The sequence below is a fragment of the Phalacrocorax carbo genome, chromosome 18 (genome assembly GCF_963921805.1).
Source record: "Phalacrocorax carbo chromosome 18, bPhaCar2.1, whole genome shotgun sequence".
Lineage (NCBI taxonomy): Eukaryota > Metazoa > Chordata > Aves > Suliformes > Phalacrocoracidae > Phalacrocorax > Phalacrocorax carbo.
The window spans coordinates 5,772,615-5,786,359 of record NC_087530.1 but is presented as its reverse complement, the minus strand read 5'-3'; the positions used below and the strand labels follow the sequence as shown (position 1 = coordinate 5,786,359).

At 55.3% G+C, this 13,745-nt stretch overlaps 2 protein-coding genes across 7 annotated transcripts in view; one reads left to right on the top strand and one right to left on the bottom strand.

Moving 5' to 3' along the window:
- Nucleotides 1-88: 88 nt before the first annotated feature.
- Nucleotides 89-2,015, top strand: PRRT1B (proline rich transmembrane protein 1B). Of its 2 annotated transcripts, none has more exons than XM_064468718.1 (4): nucleotides 89-223; nucleotides 462-768; nucleotides 949-1,089; nucleotides 1,528-2,015. In XM_064468718.1, the coding sequence occupies exons 2-4, from the start codon at nucleotides 475-477 to the stop codon at nucleotides 1,717-1,719; spliced, it is 627 nt and encodes a 208-aa protein (XP_064324788.1). In that variant the 5' UTR covers nucleotides 89-223; nucleotides 462-474; the 3' UTR covers nucleotides 1,720-2,015. The 2 variants fall into 2 exon arrangements, with proteins under 2 accessions (XP_064324788.1, XP_064324789.1); XM_064468719.1 differs by having other exon boundaries at nucleotides 1,188-1,664.
- Nucleotides 2,016-2,864: 849 nt separating this feature from the next.
- Nucleotides 2,865-13,745, bottom strand: part of RAPGEF1 (Rap guanine nucleotide exchange factor 1) — a 90,110-nt gene continuing 79,229 nt past the window's right edge. For all 5 annotated transcript variants that reach the window (XM_064468713.1, XM_064468710.1, XM_064468709.1 and 2 more), the window contains 10 exons: nucleotides 11,893-11,977; nucleotides 10,451-10,543; nucleotides 9,912-10,097; nucleotides 9,672-9,756; nucleotides 9,356-9,450; nucleotides 8,805-8,883; nucleotides 8,560-8,661; nucleotides 8,040-8,137; nucleotides 6,839-6,967; nucleotides 2,865-6,232 (listed from right to left, as the gene is read on the bottom strand). In XM_064468713.1, coding sequence (XP_064324783.1) covers nucleotides 6,082-6,232; nucleotides 6,839-6,967; nucleotides 8,040-8,137; nucleotides 8,560-8,661; nucleotides 8,805-8,883; nucleotides 9,356-9,450; nucleotides 9,672-9,756; nucleotides 9,912-10,097; nucleotides 10,451-10,543; nucleotides 11,893-11,977 — 1,103 coding nt within the window. In that variant the 3' untranslated portion in view covers nucleotides 2,865-6,081. The remainder of the gene's footprint in view (nucleotides 6,233-6,838; nucleotides 6,968-8,039; nucleotides 8,138-8,559; nucleotides 8,662-8,804; nucleotides 8,884-9,355; nucleotides 9,451-9,671; nucleotides 9,757-9,911; nucleotides 10,098-10,450; nucleotides 10,544-11,892; nucleotides 11,978-13,745) is intronic.

The window sequence follows — 13,745 nt, the reverse complement described above, 5'->3', positions numbered from 1 at the left end:
CCCCGTCCCCCCCCAGGAGCCCCTCCCGAGCGCGGGGCCGGGGTGGCGGTGCCGGGAGCGGCCCCCGCCCGCGCAGGGCCCTGGGCAAACACCCGGTCAATGATTAACGCGCCCGGCCCCGCGGCCGTCCCGCCGCGCTGCGCTCCCGGTGCGGGGCCGTGCGGGGGCCGGGGGTGGACCCAGGCCCCGAGCGTCCGGCAGGCGGGACCCCGCGGGCACCGACGTGAGTGGGGACGGCGCGGGGACACAGGGGGGCCACGGAGGCGGCGCAGGGGACGGGGGCTTGGGGCTCCCGCGGGGCAGGGGGGTGGTGGTGGTGGGGGGGGTGGGTTCCGCTCACCCCCTCCCGCAGGCGGTGGGCCGGGTCTGTCTCCGTCCCATCACGGCCCCGCACCGCCACCGGCCCTCGCTCGCGGGTGGTGGGGGCAGCGGGGCAGCCCACGGCCTCCCTGTCCCCGCAGGCGACTCCGCGGGATGGAGGGCGACGTGCCTGGGGGGGGCCGGGGCTGCGGGGCGGCCGCGGGGCTGCCCAGCTCCGGCACCCGCTGGGACCCCGCCACGGGCCGCGGGGACGGGCGCACGGTGGTGATGGCGGTCACCAACCCGGCCTTCGAGGGGGACCCGCCACCCTACTCGCCCCCGGACCCCAAGAGCGTCCATCTCCTCTACCCGCCATTCCCGGCCGGCTTCTCCCAGCAAGTGCCAGTCATCTACCAGCCGGGGCGGGGGCCGGAGCCATTCCCCCCCGCCCCCCTGCCCTACACCATCGTACGTACCCCCCGCCCCGATGTGTTCCTGCCCCGCTCTGCAGCGGGGTCACCCCTTAGTCCTTCTCCTGGGTTTGTGGGGGTCCCAAGCGGCACCTCGAGCAATGCTCGAGCACCACAACCTGGGGGGCGGAGGGGGGAGCGGGTCGTGCAGTTCTAACCACCCCCCGCCGTGTCGCAGTACGACGGGCAGCCGAGCACAGGGCCGTCGCCCACCAGCCACGGGCAGCGCCTGCCCAAGGACTACCTGGTGGAGTCGGTGCTGGTGACCATCTTCTGCTGCCTGCTGACGGGGGTCATCGCCCTCGTCTACTCCCACGAGGTAAGGACGACACGGTCCTGATTTACACCAAACCCACCTGGTGCCTCAAATCCCCCCTCCCAGTGCTTCTAACCTCTCCCCTTCTCCTTTTGTGCCAGACCCGGGCTGCGCTCAGCCGCGGGGACATGGCCCAGGCGACCGTGGCATCCAAAAAGGCCCAGTCGCTGGTCCTCTTCAGCCTCCTCTTTGGGTTGTTCGCCTCCGTCAGCTGGGTCATCTACGTCCTCGTAGCCCTGTATCTATGACGGGGCCCCGAGCCCCAGGGACACGGCGCGTGCCGGGGGCTCCTCGCAGCTCACCACGGGCAGGTGGAGCAGCCACGGACCCCACGTGGCATCGCCGGGGCTGCCGCGGGTAACGGGCAACCACAAAGCGCTATCAATGGGTGACCACAAAGCGTTATTGGGGCCGATGGGCAGCGTCTGTCCTTCCCGGCAGGACGAGGAGCCGCTCCGGAGCCACACGCGCCTTCGCCCGCCCGCTCTCAGCCCCATGAGTCGTGGGGCGGGCAGGACAAACCCGGGCCAAAGCGATGCCAGTGCCGTGCCCCGCCAGAGCCGGCTCTGGGCAAGGCGCCTCATCGGAGCAGCGGCACCACATCCAGGATCAGGCTCTGCTGCGGGATGCTGAGTCCCGTGAGCACAGACCGGTGGAGGTGCAAAACAGGACCCTCACAGGGCGAGTGTCTTGCAGAGCCGTGGCTGGAGACGGAGCAAACGGCCAAGGCGTGACCGAGAGGCCAAGGTGTGCAGCCGCTCCCGCCGGCAGCTGCTGCTCTGGGCGTGAGAAGCCCTCACTGGTAATTAATGTGAGAAGATATAAACCCACGTATTTAGCTTCTATGGTAATTTTGCACACACAAATACACCCCCCACCACCACCTTCTTGCTGCTTCCAGACTGACATTAAATACAGGTGTAGCCAAAGCGTCTGTTTTCTCTGCACACCAAGGACCTTCCCCCGCCCCGTGGCTTTGGTCTACCACAAAATTCAGGGTAAGTTCTTCTGTAATCGGTCAAATCGGGATTTTCTCCAAACGCAGGTGGGTGCCAGGGCTCCAGCCCAGGCAGGACCCCGGGGAAGGGGAGCCCACGCAGAGCCGTGCCAGGGATGCAGCAGCCCCGGGCCCGGGGGTGCCACTCGCAGAGCTGCTGCGGGGAAGGGGAGGACGAGCCGCTGGGTCTTCCGAAGGCTGCTCCGACAGGCGAGCGGGGACGTAAGTGCGCCCCGCGCCAGGCCCCGGCTCTGCTCACGGCCACGCTGGCGGCTGCCTGCCGGGGGCCGTGACAGACCCCGCAGCCCCCTCGCGCTGGGCCGGCCCGGTGGGATGTGGCGCCGCGGTCCAGCCCTGGCCAGCGAGCGGGCAGTATGTGCTCGGCCAGCGTCTGAGCATCCTCCTCCCGAGCTGGCCCACGGCGATTATTTCCAGAGGAATTTTGAACCCCATCCAGGACTGAAATAGTCCGGGAGCGTGCTCAGCCGCCTGGGCCGCCACAGGGACTATTTATAGCCCGCGGCCGCCGCACGGGCCGGGCACATGCCTGTCAGCGTGCGTTTTGGGGAGCAGAAACTCCCCGACATGGGGGACATCAGTGCCTGGAGGAAAGCGACAGGAGCAGATATCCCCCCCCAAGCGTAGGGCTTGTACTGGGGCGAGACCATCTCACTGGGAGGTGAGGAGGAGATCTACAGGGGAAAAATAAAAGCGAAAAGGGCCGAGGGCAGAGAACCCGAGGGGCACATGAGAAAACACGAGGCCACACGAGAGCCACAAGTGGATTCGATTGTCACTTTAATCCACAGACTGCTGCATGCACTGTAAACGGATCATGAGGCGGGTTCGTTATCGGTGTTTATTTGTCTTTTATATAAAAGTTACAGGTCTGAAATGTTTGCAGGAAGATGCCACCGTCGGGACTGTGTTAGTGGTGAATATATAACAGCTGGGGGTGGGGAGAGGCTGGGGAGCGGGGCACAGGGCTGGTGTCTGGGGGCATTGCTCCTCCCTGCCCCGCACAGAGAGGGGATTGAGAACCCTCCATCCCCCCAAAAAGAGCTGACGGCCTCGGGGATGCTGCCTGCAAGACACGTGAACACGCACACGGCCAGGCTTGCAAACGGCTGCTGTTCTGGGCTTCTGCTCCCCAGGGCTGCTGCTCCTGGGGGCAGGGGAGGTCTCTGGTCACCAAACCTGAAGCTGCTCTGGGCAAGGAGACCCTTCTTCAGGGTCGCTCCAGCCCTGCGAGCCTGGCCCGAGGCTGGGACACAAGCCAGGAGCTGTGGTCAGGACACCCTGCTTGGCTGCGGGTGGCTGCAAAGGGGAGAAGGGGGAGAGGAAAGGCGGTGGGGTTTGGCCCCACGGCGCTGGACGAGATGCTGCGGGGGCGCAGACCTCCCGTCCCCACGCCACGGGCTGAGCCTCCGGCTTTCGGGGAAGCTGGCGGAGGGTGGAGAGCGAGACGCAGCCTTTGGCACTAAGAGGGCTTGTGGTTTCGAGCATAGGGAAGAACCTGGAAGCAGCTCTGGCTTGCCAGTGAGAGACGAGGTGAGCATCCCGGCAGGGCTGAAGATGAGGTGCACCCTCCTGTTCCCCTGCAGCATCGAGCCCCAGCCACGAACGCTGCACCCCCAGAGCCGCACGGGGAAAGCGGAGCAATGGGCTGCGGTTCTAGTGCTACCACCACACACGACACTCCTAGAAACAGCCTATGCCACAGCACACCGTCCGAGGGAGGTGCTCGGGGCCGGCCAGGGGAAGCCTGTGCCAGACACAGGGAGCATTTGCCTTTTCACAGTCTCGCCACGTCAGAGTTGCTTAAAAAAATCTTATTTACAAATGAAAATACAAGCGTTATTTCCTGCGTGGAAGGCTGGGAAGCCTTTGGGGATTGCAAAGCCTCGACCAGACACAACACACGGCACCAATGCCCTTAGTGCCATGAAAATAAATGGGTTTTGAATTGATCTGGCTCGGACGCCACATTTCAGCACAGAAGATCCCCGCTCCTCCGGCTCTGGGGTTGTGTAGCACAGACAGGTGTTGGACCCCACGCTCTCCTCCCCCAGAAGATGCCCTTATGGGCGGGGGGGGGGGGGGTCCCTCTGCGCTTCAGCATTTGGCTGCTGTGCCAGACCTCTGCCTAAACCTTCAGGAAAGTAATGGAGCTGGGTATGACCCTACCAACGGGGCAACACCACTGTCACTCCCCCCTGCTGCCCGTCAGGCAGAGCTGCCGTCTGCAGAGACCTGGCTAAGACTTTGCAATCTCTTTGTAGAAGGAAGTGCTTGCTTGCAGCTCTGATTCACCCAGAATAAACAGTGGCTTTAGCAAACACGGAGCTGCTATTAAGAAATAAGTTAAGGATGCTCTGCAAAACACCCCATCTGTATTCCTTGCGAGCCACTGCTCTAAAACCGCAGGATTTTGTTAGACAGAATTCTGTAAAAACCTGCAACCACGCGACGTGGTGCTGCAAAAGGCCTTGCGAAGGTGCTGCAACCTACAGCGTAGGCTCAAGCCACGATCCACACTGTAAACCACTGGATGAGGACAGAGAGGAGGGATGTGAAATGGCCTGGCTGGGGCTGCACTGGTGAGGACGCACTGGGAAGGGACACGGAGAGGGGACACGAGGGCTGAATAAGGCACACCGAACAGATAGGGGTTAACGCTGCGTGTGTGGGAAATGAGACCCCTGTCGCTCTTCCATGCCGGGCTGCCCCTGCCCTGCTGGCTCTGGCAGGGCGGGACTGGGACCTGCTGGGGCTCCTGCCAAAGCGTGGATCACAAAGCACAGCACCAAGGGTCAGCCAGATGGGGACCCTCTGAAAACCATTTGGCAACCGAGAGAGGAGAGAGGAGTGGGGTGGAGGGGATGGGGCGGCTCGGTCGGGCACAGGGCTTCTTTCTGGTTCCCATTTCCAACCCCAGAAACGGACCCGCTGGCTCCTCTGCCCGGCTCCCGCACCTGCTCCGCAGCCAGTGCCCACGCGGCTGCCCCGAGCCTTCTTTCTTCCAGCACTTGGAACAACATTGTCACTGTCTGTGAATTTTATACAGAGTTTTGCACTTTTCTTGTTTTCCTATAAACCCAGCGGTATTCAAACATGCATCAAAAAATCCTCAGTTGGTTCTAAATTCTAATATTTACAGTATCATATTCTACAGCCTTTACTGTGCAAAAGCTAGTACCATCACTAACAGATACGGGTTCACAGGACAAGTGAACCACAGTACCTTGGGTAGTCGATGTTTCCAGGGTTTGGAGGGATTACTGTCGCTTAAATAACGAGATCTGAGAGGAGAAGGGGGATACGATGACTGGAGATGGCAGGTCCCTGCCCACATTTTCAGTGCCTCTTCCGTATCTACAACCAGTGCCTTCCTCCCATGAAGAAGGCGTGAGAGATCTGGGGTAAACCGAAGACCCCTGTAAACACAAGCAGCGCTCTGAAAGCAGAGCTCCTCTGGCAGGCAGCGGGAGACTCTCACCCTCATCTCCTAGGGATGAACACGTTTTGAGGTGGCATTGCAGGGGAGACTCAAACCCTCGGCTTCCACGGCTGTTGCCTGCTGAACACCACTCCGGAGACAAGTCTGTGAGCGCTGAGCTCTTGCTGACCCTCCTTCGTGGGTGAAAACAAAACCCCAGGTATTCCCGGGTGCAGTCGGCCAGCAAACCAGGAACACGCTTGCATGGGACTCTCCTTCCACAAGGCTCTCTCCCCGGGTTTAAAGCTGATTCATGGCACAGAGGGACGGGAGGAGGAGGGCGAGTGCAGCGAGCACCGGCCGATCTCTGCCCTTCGCGGCTGACACGTGCGGTCACCTCGCCTGCTGCGAGAGCGCGACATTCACACACCCAGGGATCGCTGCCAGCTGGGAGGGAGGGTGCGTCATCCAGTAACAGGTACAAACACTGAACTCCAGTCTCATAGCTGCCCTCGGTGCGTCTGCGGAGCAATTCTCCTCGCTCGCGCAACCCCTCCTCCTAGGTTTTCTCCTCTCGGTCTGTTTTCCGCCTCGTAATGTTCCGAGGTTTGATTTTGAGGGACAGTTCCCACAAGGCCTCCTCAGCCAGGTGGTCGCTGAAATCGTTGAAGAATGACACTATGTCATCATTTCTTTTGATGTCGTAATGGCTGGAAAACAACAAAGTAGGGTGGCAGTTAAACAAGGGCTACCTGGGGACCTCTCCCAACTTCAAGCCACCCCTGCCCTGCTCTAAGGGACATCCAGCGCTGTGGCATCTGTGTTACCTGAGCCAAATACTCGTGACTGTAGTGTGACACCAAAAAGGGGAAAAACCATCATGCCTAATGCTGAATTGGGGAACAAAAAAAAAAAAGACCCTATCACACTGAAACCAGCAGTTAGATCTGCTGCCTCTGCTGCAAGAGGGCACCGAGGAAAACCCTCCCATGACCTAGAGAACATAGGAACCAACAACAGCAAAACCTGGAGGAAAAACTGTTGTCTGAAAGAGAGTGGTGGCAAAACTTTACTGCACTGGATCTCAAAATTAATACAGGAAAAATGGCTTCACAACTTTTAGTCATAGCCAGCCTAGAGAGGGAAGGAGACCATGCCCAGAGCCCTGTTGTTCCCAGGTCTCCTTACATCTCCATCACGATGCTTTGACCTTAGACACCCTCCTGCTTCCATGGGGACTCCCGTGCCCCAGCCACGACCCACCCCGAGCAGTGGTGCCTCAAAGCCAGCTCTGACGCTCCTGCTGCTGCACTTACACTTGTTGGAAGCACCTCATGCTGTCCAGGATGTTAAATTGCTGCCAGCGCTTGGAAAAGTTCACTTTGCTGTCAATGTAATCAGGGTTTCCCAGGTGAACAAAGGTCAGGTCCTGCAGAATCAGGCCTCTGAAAGAGAGAAAGCAGGCCAGGGAGTAGGCAAACAAGTACAGAGGTTAGTCACACAGGGGCAGGACGGCCAGCCAAAAGTCAGCCACAGGCAATCTAACAGCCTCCTGCTGCTGCCGCCATCAGCACTGCAACTTCAAACCAGAGGGAAATGTCCCCGCGGCAGCAGACCCAAAGGTCTTCAGAGGTGCGAGGTGCCCACAACGCACAGCTGGGAGACCTGTGAGGCGAGGCGCTTGTGGTCACACTAAGGGTGCTGAGGTTGCTCTTTCACCCTCCATGGAGAGAAGGACCAGGCTGGAATAAGGTTGCAATGCAAAGTGCCTGCCAGGGGTTAATCCTTCCTTCCAGTTTTATGCAGGAGGGTTTCCCTCAAGTTGAGGTTTTGCTAGCAAAGGGGTCTGCGCTCCCTTCCTCCCTCTGCCTGCCCCGCTCAGCCATGTCTCTGCACAGTCCTGCTGTGGTCCCCTGCCAGATGAGATGCCTTGTACCTATGCAACCTCCTCCTATGGAACTCTTTCCGTGGAAGAAAGCAAGACCAGAAGTTTTGCAGAGCAAACCTGGTATCTAGACCAGAAGGCCCTCATGGAGAAGGGCAGTGGCCTCAACCTTTCATTTAGAAACAGGATGAAGCAGCATGTTTGACATGGCAGACTCCTCATTTATCAGCTCTTCCAGTCAGCAGAACCAGAACTGGTGCAGAGGAGCAAGGAGCAGCTTGAAGCTGTGGGATCCACTGTACCTCATGGGAGTATTTGTCTTTCTGCACACAGACCCTGAAGAAAATATAGTTCAAAAGCATCAACTAAAGATCCAGGCACTTGATCTTTCCTTTGCCGTAGTCAATTCACAAAAGCCACCTTTACAAAGAGACAGCTGCCATCCTGCTTTCCGCTGCTACAGGACAAATTGCTCCAGAGAGGGTGTGTGGGTTGATGTGGCACGCTGCCATCTTATTCTAGAAGTAGGGCAAAAGGCGAGTGCTGAGCTGAGCAGAAGCTGCTGAAAAATCCTTAAAGGAACCATTTGAACCTGCAGAAGTAACGGCAAAGGGAAGAAACTACCAACTCACAGGTAAGGTATGCAGGGAGGCTCCACATCAGCCAGAGCTGCTCGATAGGCGCGGAAGGACGAGGAGCTGTCAATCAGTGTGCAGTACTCAGCCAGGCCCTGGTAGAACACAAAGCCCATGGTGACACAACTGCTGCAAACACATTTTCTTTGTAACCAGAGAGCCACGCAGGCCAGGGAGCTAATGCCATCCTGCAAACACCTCCAACTGGTTTACTCAGCCTGACCCCGAGCGTGCATACATAGAGCCTCACTGCCTTCAGCCTCAACAAGCCTTCAATTTGCAGGAAGGAGGAGGCGGCGGCGGCTGTTCTCACCCGTGACTGCATTGGCACTCCTGCAGCTGTCAGAATGCCCAGCCATGCTGCAGGCTTCCAGCACTGTGGCGTTATACGCATTGGAGAGCAGTTATCTGCCATCCCTCCACGCTGGGACGTTGCTGAGCTGTTAAAACCACCCAGCTGTTTCATACTGGAAGTTATCTTTCTCCCCTGAAGATGAGAGCCCTTGCTGCTCCTCACCTCTGATGTTTGTTTCTGCCACTCCAGCCTTCGGATGGGTGCAGAATCCAGTGCAGAAAGAATGGCCAGATAGGAATTAAAATTATTCAGCTTTCGTAAGTGCTATGAAGAGGGAGAATGTTCCAGTTACTCTAGAGATCTGAAAATCCTTCTAGCATCAAACAGCTCTACCAACCAGAAGGTCCCAATCCCCTGCTCCTTTAGGGAGCAGTGCATGTGATTCACAGCAAGAACCAAGCTGATACCTTCATAATCTTTATAAATTTAAGGAGCAGCCTCTCTCGGTCCTGGCCTTTCTCTTGTAGCATAATTATTGAACGAACCCTGGAAGAACAGACAGAAAAAAAAGATAAACCCACTTCAGCAGATCTCAGATTTCTTCTTATGTCATTTAAAAAACTGATGACTGGTAAGTTATCATTTAAAAAACTGATAACTGGTTCTATGATTCTAAGGGTGGGCCAACATCAACTAAAAAGTTCATGATACCTCCAACTTAAATGAAGCACTCTAATTCCTAACACAGACAGAATAATTTCAAGGATGACCACAATAACCCTTCACAGAGTGCATTTATTTGTAAGGGGAATGTTCGTTGCACTCCACAACCCTCCTGATTTTCTTTCTTGTGTGCTCTGGGGTCTTTGATGAGTGCCCTGCATCTGTTTCCTGGCCAAAAATATATGTTATCCCACTTGTAACAAGGGAACCCAACTCTGCAAGGAATATTTGGAATATTCGTGGGGCACTGGAGGTTAAGCACAGTTCAGTGCCACAGTTGTTCTGAGCTCCTTACCAGTAGGACATGTTATTAAAGTGCTCTGTGAACTGTGTCAGGTTGGGGCTTTTCTCTTCATTTTGCTCCTTTGCCCAAAGCAAAACTTCTGGGATCTGCCAAGGAAGAAGAGCAAAGGGGTGGGAAAATACCACACATTAAAATGGGATTTCTGCGTCAAGACTCCCAGTCGCAGCTCGTGTTCACAGCCACTTGCTGACACAAGTTCAACTGTCTCCTACAGTGCAACAGGTGTGCTGGCAGGGAATACCAGAGATTGCGGAGGGTATATATTCGTATCCCTCCCACCACCCTTACCCCACCCTCATCTCTGTACCTCAATTTTATAGAAGAGTTCAGCGTCTAGGAGGGTCAGCTGCTCGGCTATTTCATGACTGTGGAAATCATGCAGGGTCCCTGGCCTGTAGGAAACAATGATGAAGTATAAAGGCTCAGAAAATGTGACTTGTTTCCTTCTGTTTCTTGTATTTTGGATGAAGAAAACTCTTGTGTCCACAAGAAAGGGATGCCCTGTCTCTCAAAGGACCAAGATAAGGTTATGTGCATCTTTCCTCACCTGGCTGCCACCCCACGGGCTGCAAGAGGTTTGATGGAATTGGCGTAGCTCAGCGTTTTCTTCTGATCCACTTTATCAAGGATATTCTTGCGTAACACTCTGGCAAGGCTTAGCTCCCCATTGCAGACCAGTCGGAAGACCAGGTCCATCAGCAGCTTGAGAATTTCCTCCGTCAACTCCACTAAGCTGAGAGAAAGATGGAAAACCCAGGGTAGGCATCAGACCTACGACTCTGAGCTACAGAGTCTGTATCTGTACCGACCCTTGTTGCTCTCTCCCACAAGCAGAACCAAGTGACTGAAATTCCTCCCCTTCCCAGCTCTTCCTTTCTTATAGATTCCCCTTTTACTAGTAATTTTAAAATCACTGACAGAGACTGGACACACCAAGAACCTGCTCAACAAGAGGGTTCAGCACTCGAGGTCAGGATAGGGGATTTCAGCTGTCATCATAGATGAGGATGAAACAGCATAACTGCCAGACTTTTGTACTGCTACTGACCCCTCATCTCCCATCCCGAAATAAAGAAGACAACTCACCACAGCTCATCCACCACTCTCACCAGCACGAAGAAGGTGTTCTTACTGACTCGCTTCTTAAATGTGTCTGGGAAGTGGCAAAACTTCTCATATGTGGTTGCAAATTAAAGAATCAACTTAGTGTGGTCAGACCAGCATCAGTGCAACTAACAGCTGCCTTGAGGAACATTAGAATAGCTACTATTCTGTCTTCACTGAAACTGGTGTTCAGTTTCCAGGAGATACGGGACACCGATATAGCTCTAATTAACAGGGCATTAAGCTGCCACCGGCTGCAGGTAGCAGGGGTGTGAGGAGGTACTTACACCTCGCAGACCTGATGCTAGGAGAGCAGGTGTACCCTGAAAGTGTTCTCTCTAAGGTGGAATTTAATGATCAGCACTCCTGGACTGTGATCTTCCCCACTGGTCTGTGACATCTGGTCTCAACAGATTCAGATGTCACCTCTACCCTCCTCACTGTCCAATTCACTGCAAGGAGAATGGTGGCAGGGGTGTCAGCACAGGCTGAAAAAGCTTCTGCCAGGTGGACAAAGGGAAAAAGCTTATCAGTAAGTCAAGTATTGACAAGGGCCTGCAGGAATGGCCCAGCCAGTATTTTCACTGACAACCGCTCTGCAGTGAGATTTGCCGTGTCCCTGGCCACGCTGATCCCTGCAGGAGCGAGGGGAGCAGCAGCTCTGCTGCAGATGGCAGTGATGAGCTGCGACACAGGGCAGGGTGACGTCAGGCTCCCTTTGACGTGCGTGTACAGGACTAAAGCCCACCCGGCCTTTGCACTGCCTGAACCGAGACACTGTCCTGCTCAGCTGACAGCGAAGGGAGCCACGGGAACAGAGCCAAGGGGAAGGAACTGCAGGCAGCGTGCTCAACAAGAAGCCTTCTCCATACTCTGGCAGAAATGCTAACGCTTACCCTGCCACATAGGGGCCCTCGCCTCGTTGGCAGTTACAAGCTCAGTTCAGAACAGGGACGCCAAGGGGACATTATCCTCTTTACTGCATTTCTTGTAATAAGAGAGAGAATGTGTCTTGATGGTTTAGTCATCTCTAGTATTAAACTACACCTGCCCAAGCCGGCAATCCCCACAGCCCCTCCAGAAGGCAGCGTGATCCCCTTTCTACAAACAAGATGTCCCCAGCAAATAACCTACTACCCAGCAATGTACAGAAAACCTGAACTGCTCTTTTCCACTGCCAGGGCCCTCAGGAGACTACTCTCAGGTCCAGTACTCCTCCCAGCCTGGACCTGCCCAGCAGCATTTCCCACTTGCAGTGTGCAGAAGTGAAGGAAGACCTGCCTGGGACACTTCCAGGTCAAGCATGTTGCTGACCACGTTGTCAGCAGGCTTTTGACCAAACAACTTGCCACCAACTCCCTCCATGATGACTGCTTGGCTCTGATTCTTGGTGGGGGTGAACTGCCACTCCTGCAAAAGGATATCTGTACTGCAGCTTCTTGATGAGCTCTTCAGGGGTAATAAATGTTCTGTACGTAGTCAGAAAGGCTTCACAGTACAGCACCAGATCTACAGAGGAAGACAAGAAAGCCTCAGTCAACCCTGCTTTCAGAAAAAGGACGCTTCTTGTAAGGTTGAATCCAGTCTTACAGGAAGAGGACATGGACACATTTTGACACGAATGGGCTTTACAGAAATGCTGTGCTATTGTTTCTGACCAGCAGATGGACCCTAATGGCACAAAAGCACAGCGAAACTGCCCTGTCCCCACTGGCCTGGCTCCCTTTGTAGCACTCAGGCTTGCTGCTTCGCTATGCGACCACCAAAAGGGGTCAGTGAAAAACACCTGTTTGTGGGACAGGAACTTTCAATAATGGGTCAAGGAAAAATGTGGTTTAGACCTTGGGGATACTTTAAAGAGAAGATCTGATGGTGAGAGGTGGGTGCCTGTTCTCTGTCTTTACTGCTTAGGCAGCCCAGAGGCCTGCAGAAAGACACGGTCACTCTTCCCTCCTGATCAGGGACACGCGTATTTCGTGTGATACGGTGCTGCATACCCTCTGCCCTTGTGATGTTCCATGAGATCTGCCCCAGGACAGTGTAAATATAAGATTATTTTCAGCCAAAAGAAGAGTAAATTGCATGGCAAAAACCGAGGCTACCATGACCATGACCCTGCCACAACACAGACTCTGACGTGGTGCAGGCAGACAGCTTTTGTTTATTGATCTGCAGCAGTGGGTGCTACAGGCCCCAGAATTGCAAAGGCTTTGGCCATCGTCATGGGAACAAAGGAGGGAATTTGAAAAAGCAGGAACTGCAAATAGGAAAGAAGATTTCAGGTCAAGACAGCAGTACCCTCGCAGTCCCAGACAAGGCTTGGTCACTGTGGACAGCAGTGGTCAAACTGGAAACTTATTAGCCCTGGTATAAACCCAGGCAGCGCTGCAGCAGGAGGTGCAGTGCGGTGTCACCGCCCCTGCCCAGTGCGCTGCCACTGCTGGCAGGGCCTTGTTAGCACAGACGGGGAGAAGCTTCTGCCGTGCCTGCCCAGGCTAGGCTGTACACGTAAAGTTTGTTTCAGCCAGGACAGGGATCACCCCACACCCATCTGCTGTAACATGCATCCATCACGTGTGGAGGGTGGGAAAGAGCAGGGCACAGCGTGATAGTTGTGCCTCTCTACCTGTGGTGTTTCTCTTGGCAGGAGCCTCATGGAGATGCTGCTTCCTCCTGCTCTTAAATGAGAGAGCGCTGCTGCCTTTTGGTTAAAGACAATCAGACATAAGCTCTAAAGCTGGAGGCTGGGTGGTCATGTCAGGGGTGAGTCCTGGGTCTCAACCAGCTGTAATCCTGCACTCACAGCAAGCGCGTGTGGCTGTGAGCACTTAACTGACCATGGATTTTATTCCTGAAGACCACAAGTCTCTCTTTATCCCTTATTCCATTTAGCTCTTTTAGAAAACTCAAAGGGACAAGAGGCATCATGCAACAGGGCGTGGAGTTACATTTATTCTGGGTTCCCATCTGCCCAAAAGGCAACGTGAGGTAATACAGCTGGTCTGCTCTGGCACTTGAAGCTGCCAAGAAATTCATCTTTAAAGGAAAGCCTCTTAACTATACCCTTCTGTGCCGTTTGGCTGATTGATTTACAAGCCCCGAATTCTTCTCATTGTAAGCTTAACTCATTAACCCTCTCAGTCACCCAAACACTGGGTTAGCATAGCACAAATTCCTCCGTGCTCCGTTCAGCTCAGCGGCTTGGCAGAGCCTGTGAGGCTAAGCTCTGTGACTATTCTGAGAAACGTGCCGTGCAGAGCTCCCTCCACCCAGCCGC

Coding starts and splice junctions, on each gene's coding strand:
- PRRT1B (XM_064468718.1), top strand. CDS start 475: ATGGAGGGCGACGTGCCTGGGGGGGGCCGGGGCTGCGGGGCGGCCGCG. Junction 769..948: donor CCCCCCTGCCCTACACCATC/GTACGTACCCCC, acceptor GCCGTGTCGCAG/TACGACGGGCAGCCGAGCAC. Junction 1,090..1,527: donor CCCTCGTCTACTCCCACGAG/GTAAGGACGACA, acceptor CCTTCCCGGCAG/GACGAGGAGCCGCTCCGGAG.